The 7,595-nt window shown below is 42.1% G+C and overlaps 1 protein-coding gene across 1 annotated transcript in view; it reads right to left on the reverse strand.

Moving 5' to 3' along the window:
- Nucleotides 1–7,595, reverse strand: part of LOC102387945 (VPS10 domain-containing receptor SorCS1) — a 292,562-nt gene that overhangs the window by 140,218 nt on the left and 144,749 nt on the right. The window contains exon 5 of the mRNA XM_006027558.2: nt 2,814–2,887. Within this exon, the coding sequence (XP_006027620.1) occupies nt 2,814–2,887 (74 nt within the window). The remainder of the gene's footprint in view (nt 1–2,813; nt 2,888–7,595) is intronic.

Genomic DNA, 7,595 nt, shown 5'->3' on the forward strand with positions numbered 1-7,595 from the left:
ATATAAATGGAAGGAAGGGAAGAAAAAAAAATAAAGAGCAACTTTATAATATCTCCAAGGTTGGTGTGGTAGTATTTTTTATTTACTCACAACATGGATTCATAGGCAATGGGCCAGAAGAAGTTTGAAAATCACTGCTCTACATTTAAATTGGTGTAACTGAGAGATTAGACTGACCCTCATATAATAGTTTAAGATTCTCCATGATGTTTTTATCTGGAATATCACACAGGCGGGAAAGCACAAAAGCATGCGACTTACTGCTCTAAGGTGCGTTTACACCGAGGTTTATGTAATGCTAATTGCCTGTTGAGAGAAGGTGAGTAGATAGTTAGGAATAAGCATTTTCCTGTCAGTGCTATTACAATGCATTCTGTTGGGTAGGCAATGTATTGTTATGGAAAGCAGGTGCAGTGAAACCTGCCTGAGACTATCATCATGTAAGGAGGCATTTGTGTAACAATAGTACTCTGTAAATAAGTGGTGAATGAATCTAAAAAGGCTCTGAGTCAAAATTATGCTGAACAAAACTGCTGGAGATGAGCAATCTCAGATTTTGGGAAAGTCTGAACCTAGGTCCAAACGTAAGCCACAGAGAAATCTGCGACTCCATGCCAGATTGAAGCCCAGGCAAGACCATTCATTAAAGAGATTGTGATGTATTCCAATAATATGATAAAGGGGGGCTACAGAAATACCTCAGATGGACAGATCCATGAAATTAGGGAAGGCAAAGCTCTAACTCCAAATTCAAACTCCTATCTACATCAGAGCTTTAGTAAACTCTCTCCCAGCTAGATAGTTGGTACCATAAAAGATATCAGCAAAAATATCCTTACCTCTTGCATACTTCCTGGACTCTCATGCTAAGAACAGACAATCAAAAAGCCTGAGGCTGAATTGATTCAGTCTTTGCAAGTTAGTCTAAGCTGCATAGTTTGAACTGATAAGCAAGTGAACAGACATTCACTGTTGATTCTGGAAATGCAGCCACATGCCTGCAGTGGCCCAGGCCAGAAGCCAGGGGACACTAGAGCATGCCACCCTGCTCTACGGGAGCAGACAGCTTGAGCCAAGGCTAGCGCACCCACTCTGCAAGGTGGGGTTTGCAGGGAAGGTGAAAAGCATCCTGGGATGCTGAAGGACTATGAGTTAACTTGAATCTGGTGGGGATCTGGGACAGAAATTCAATAAACCAATTTAACCCAATTCAGCTAAGTTTGATAGTACATCCATCCAGGTTTATCTTCAACTGCTTTGGGCCATTTTGAAAGCACTTTATGTGCACTAAACTTTTGTTGTTTTACAAATCTGAACCAGTTTCTGATACCTCTTCTTGGTCTATGTGTCATTCCTGTCCCCAGCCCCACAGTTATAACAATCTTCCAGCCATATTGCATTCAACTGCAAATATGGCTCCCAAATATATGCAGATAACTTTGGCCTTGAACCTAAACTAGAATCTCAGAGCAGGTGTTTAACAGCGTACAGCTCGCAGTGATTTACAACAGGAAGTGAAGAAGGCTGTGTGTATAGTATATGACGACATTGGTTTGAACCAACGATAACCCAAGCTAAAACCATAAGTTTTCCTCACAGGAGCTAAAAAACCTGGGTGAAATCCTGGCCCCGGAAGTCAATACCAAAAGTTGGACCTTCACACTTGATCCTCTACTCAGCCCTTACTGAAATGACCAAATGACCAGGCTTAACTTGAAAGTTATTGTGTCTCTTTATTCGGCTACCCTGAGCTTGCGGCGTGCCTACTGAGAAATATGGGAATTCAACCAAAGATATACAGCCTTGCCTCCACCTCTTATACATTAGCTGGTTGCACCTTACAAAGCAGTTCCCTGCTGGCAAGTATTATTTACAAATATCATTTGCCTAAGTTAACAAATGGACCGTGTTCTAATAAAAGGTTATTTTAGCAAACATCATCCAAGATTTGCCCCTCTGCCCTGTCCTGTCGGGTGTCTTCAAGATCAGTTCACCCCTTTATCTGGTTTCCCTCTGCTGATAAGCATCACTTGGTTGGTCACGTCCCAGTGTGTGATTCGCTTTGCTCAGGCCAACAGTAACACTGATTACAATGAGTCTAGGATTTCATGCTATGCCCCCAACTGGGAGCAGCAACAAACCAATATCGTCTATGTGTTGGGAACAAAAGGGGAAACATATCCTTTGAACTGTGAGTTACAATAGCACCGCAGGTGGACATGACTCTTTGCAGCAGCGTTCTCTCTTCTAGAATAGATGCTCAGACTAAGGAGATGGGATAAAATACTTCCTGGTATGCTAGAATTTCTTTAATTTCAGGCATGTCCAAGAGCCTCACTTGTAGACTAGGACCCATATCTTCTAGGTGCCTTACAGACACACAGCAAAAAAAAGATGATCCTGCCCCAAAGGTGATCCTACCCATTAACCTCAGTACAAAGATTGAGGAGCAACAGGTTTGATTGAGTGCTGGCAGAGACAAAGACCCTGCTAAACAAAACCTTGTCTGGGATGATCTAGTTGGGGATGGTCCTGCTTTGAACTGGATGTGACCGCCTGAGGTCCCTTCCAACCCTCATTTTCTATGATTATATGATTGTTGGCCTCCGTCAGCTGTTCTTCATCAGCTCCAAAGCCTTCATTTGGAAGCAGTGCTCAGAATAGTGTGTGTGACTGTGAGTGTATGTGTGCGTGAGAGCGCGACTGCAAGTATGTGAGCAAGAATGTGAGCACGAGTGCAAGTGTGTGTGACAGAGAGAGAGAGAGAGAGAGAGAGAGAGAGAGAGACATGGATAACGGTGCTTCGCTCTTACCAGTAGAACCTATTTGGTGCAACTCCCTCGTGGAGAAGCTGCCATCTTCTGCCAAACTCCACTGAACTGTGTAACTGGAAAGAGAGAGAGAAACAAACAAACAAGAATCAAATCGATGCACGAGGATAAACACGGGCAACAGAGGAACTGGACCACAGCCCATTTGTCTATTGAGAGGCAGCCTGGTTTCCAATGCTCTGGGGCACTGCCTCTAAAGCCACGGTGGGGGTCCAAGTGAATAGCAGGGCTTACACTGCAGTAGGTGACATTGTCCAGGCCCTTCCATGGCTTTAGAACAGCTGTGGGAAGGGATGTGCTGCCCTGGGTGTCACAAACTGTAAAGGCCACACAAAAGATGGCGTGCAGACGTAGAGCCAAGCTCCTCACTCAACAACAAGGTACGGGTAGATACCACCTCTGCGGGTTCAGGGAAATGGTTGTGAGAGAGGATCCATTGTCCACATACGTGCATTTGCTGGGAACCCATCGCTAAAAGAGTGCAGAATGTCACAGTCACTACCAAAGCATACGGGCTATAGCAAAGTTGCACAAGTGCCCTGGTTCCTCACTGGTGAAGAGGCATCTGCCCCCCCATTTGTTGCCCATGCAACACCAAGATTTCTCATTGCAGAACTCAATTTTCGCAGAGGGAAGAGAGCCCATTTTCTCTCGATCCATCTGAGAGGTCGAGATATGTGAATTATTCTCATCTAAGTTTATAATGCACCTTTGGGGGATTTCAGGTTCATGACCTTTATGCAAGTACTGTTGTCCTCTCCTGCATACAGTGTTTTTGCTACACTGGAATGAAGAGACAGCTCTATACCAGTTTGAAATGCTCTCAACTTTTAGTAGGAGGTGGAACAACTACTATTATCACTGGATGCTCATGGACATTCAAGAACAAGAGGCCAATGATTTTCGGAGGAAAAAATACTTACACAAGCTAAAGGAAATTTAGGTTAGAGATGAGGAAATAATGTCTTTTAACAATACAGTTGGTTAGCAGCCACTGGAACAGGTTACTTAGGGAGGTTCTGGAGTCTCTGTCTTTGGAGGTTTCTAATAAATGGTTAGACAAATGCCTGTCCATGAATGCTCTAGATCTACTCAGTCCTGCCTTAGAACAGGAGACGAACCAGATAACCTCTTGAGATCCCTTCTACACTTCCGTCATGTAGACAATTGCATACACTATCTAATCACTGGTGATTGTGTATGCACAGAGCGCATCTACACAAGACACTAAATACGCAGTAGACTAATTCTACTACTTCTATGCATTCGCAAATGCCATGCTAATGCGCTAATGCATCATAGAATTAGTTACTAATTCTAATGCATCATTTAGCACATTGTCACTAAAAAAGTGTGTGCAGGCACTACTGTGCAGTAGCTCCAGTTACTGCGCATTTAGTACCTGTTATTACAGGTAAAAACTTAATACGCAGTAACTACAGTGCATTAATGCACATGTAGATGCACCCATATAGATGCAAATGGTTATGATCATATGTAACTCCTTGTCTGCTGTTATCAGATAATAAAACTTTAAAGGGGGAAGGAAGGAATGTTCCATTTTTACTTTCATCCTGAATGTATGCTTATGCTGTGTGCTGAATTTACAGAGAAGGTAGTTAGCTATGTTAGTCTGAAGTCAGTCAGAAGACGGGACGGATATGTACCATTATAGACTTTCTAAGATTAAAACGTGTGTGTATGTGTGTGTGTATGTATATATATATACATGCACACATAAGTGTGTGTGTGTATGAGAGAGAGAGCGCACAAGTTTTTGTGAGCCCAAGTTCACATCATCAGATGCTGTGAAGGGACAGCATAGAGCAGAGTATAAAGTGGAGTGAGTGATTTGAATACAAAGCAGGAGGGAGAGAGAAGGCGGAGGGGGAGCGCTGTGAGAGGCAAACAAGCAAAGACCTCATAGGAACAAAGGGGTCACAAAAACGAATCAAGGTAATGGGATAAGACTCTGTGGTCCCTGTTTAAACCATACTTAACACAGCCCAGTTGATGGCGGATTTCTTGTTCCAAAATTTGCTGTTCAAACCGGTGTTTAAAATGTTTCTGCCTGAGAACAGCAATCCTGATGTCAGCAATAGTGTGTCCAGGGAGGTTGAACTGTTCTGCCATAGGCTCTCGTGTCTTTCTGTAACTGAATTTCCAGCCACAGGTCATGGGTAAGTTTAATGACCTATCTCCAGCCTCAGAAACTGCAATGACACCTACCTCACCAAATGCTTCAATTGCCTATCACCTGGACTTAATTCAAACATGGGGCTGAAGACCTGAGCACTTACACAGCGGGGGACTTGACCCAGTTCAGCAATGGATAGAGCATAGGTCTCCAATCCTCTACCAGGCAAGGAGTTCCAAGTACTTGCATCCTAAAGAAAATTTCCACCAAAAAGTTTAGAGTGGACAGCTTTGATTTCCCCAGAGATACTCATATTTGGACTCACTGCTTACTAGATGGTTCATTATTAACCTGTACTCTGAAAACGTTGGTTTCTCAAATGTACTGCTTTGCTTCTCCAGCAAACAGCACGACACCCTTCCCCTTGTGCCGTTACACAAAAAGCCGTCCAGTGAGTCATTCATTTTATTTTTTTTTAAATCCTGCTAAAAATCAAACCAGACTGAGAAAGGTCAATGCAAGGAGCATGCTTGGGTTATTGCAAAGATGTTGATGTGGCCCAGCGGAATAAGAAATAAATGGCCTTTTTTATCACATTTTCAAAACCAGCTGCTCTCCTTAAATGTAATTCTTGGTAGGGCAAATGAAGGGAGGATGGGCAAGTCTATATGCCTTGGTTTTGGTTTGTTTAACTTTAGCTTTTCTATATGGAAACTTTGAGAGATGCGAGATGGAGCAGTACTTTTTTTCTGGCAGTTGAGCTCTCTTTCACTGGCTCCACATAATCACTAGGTAGTATGTGATGGTCGTCCTCTTCCAGCTTAGCCTGAGGAGGAGGCCCAGTGTCTTTTTCATTATATGATGCTATTTCAGGGCAATCAACAAACGGTATTTTATATCAAATAAAGACAATTCTGAATCCTTCCTGTCTTCTCCATGGATAAGTCATTATTAAAATAACAGAGGCAAAAGCACTGGAAGTGGGAATCTTTCTTTTGGTACTAAGGAGGCCAGGAGATGATGATGACTCTTCTGGATGGTTTGAAAGATGCTCTCCATATAGTACTGGGAGTTAAGATACCCGAGTTGTATTCTGATCTCTTCCATAGATCCCTTACACCCATCAGTTTGTGACTGCCCAAACTTGTGTAAGTACCAGAGGTCTGTGCCCTGGGCAATGGCAGTGCAGGGGCCAGGGCAGCTGCGAGTGACAGCAGCCATGTCTGGGCTAGCAGCAGCTACCATGCTAGTGCCCTCTCGAAGTGGGCACCCGGTGTCCAGACTGCCTGCTGCCTGTGAGACTACTACATGAACTCTTAATGTCGGAGATCCTGATTTTAGAGGCAAGGTTGACCATACCTCCAGGAGACATCAGGAAGCCAAATGCATTGATGGTATCTATTTAAAAAATAGTGAATCTTGCAAAATCTTTTGAAACATACTTGGGTGGGGGAAAAAACAGATTATTTTACTTCTTTTTTCCCTTTTTTCTATTCCTTTTTAGTATCAAGATTGGGAAAAAATAGAAGGAAGAAATGGGGGGTGGGGAGAGAAGCAAAACTATAAGGGGAAAAAAGGAAGAAAGAACTGGATTGCCATTTCAAAGACTGTCCATATTTTTCACTTCTTATGTCGTTTGCTTGAAAACTGGAAGATTTGAAATGCATATGAAAAAGCATCTTCATTTGAGTAAAGAACAGATAGAAAAAGCCTCTCTCAAAATGATTTTTGCAATAAAAATATTGTTTTGAAATTTAAAATTGCAAAAGTCGAACACGTTATCTTTTGTTAAATGACATTTCAAACCCAAGTTTTCCAGCCGAATGCTTTGAGACCCTGTAATAATGAGAGCTAACAAAGTTCACGCCATTATTTTCTCAAAGCAGATTTTTTTGTACCTATGCAAAGTCTATCAAGATCCGCGTCTTAGGAATAGCCGCACAGAGAGTATTGTCAAAGGTGCGTATTTGCAACTGAAGCGGGATTGCAAACTAAGAGTCAGACAATAAGGTTTTGTCAAACCTTCCTGCTACTCCCAATGTTTTTTCCCCTTTTCCCTTTTGCCTGTAGTAATAAACCTGGTACGTGTAACAAGTTAACTAGTTAATTAAATTCAGATCATTTGACAGCCAAGCTTCCTTTAATTAAGGAGAGGAATCCAAGCACCTTAACCAATGGCCTGGTGTTTCATTCCCTTATACAAGTCGGGTGTCGGTATTTCACGGAGAAAGAGACCCTACATGATAAAATGTGAAGACCTAAAGTAACACCACCCAAGAAAGCTTTCTTTTCATCTTTGCCTTTCAAAAGAAAGAAAGAACTATTTAGTGGCTAAGTTTGACTTCCACCAGATATGATATTGTGATTACATCTGTCTTCAGACGGTAGTTATAGTGTTTGTCTGAAAAAAAAAACCTTTTCAGCCTCTTCTTTGTTGTAATAAAAACTCTCTCTCGGGATTCCTTATGAAAATCTCATCCTCATAGTCTCTTAAGAGAGGACATTTCATTTTCTTTGGTAAGCATTTAATTTTGATTTAGTATTAAACAAAAACGAGTTAACGTTGTTACATTTTTTTCTAGACACAAATAGAAAAAGAACCGTTCCCCCCCCCCCCCCCATTGTTA

Source organism: Alligator sinensis, unplaced genomic scaffold (genome assembly GCF_000455745.1).
Source record: "Alligator sinensis unplaced genomic scaffold, ASM45574v1 scaffold559_1, whole genome shotgun sequence".
NCBI classification, from domain to species: Eukaryota; Metazoa; Chordata; order Crocodylia; family Alligatoridae; genus Alligator; species Alligator sinensis.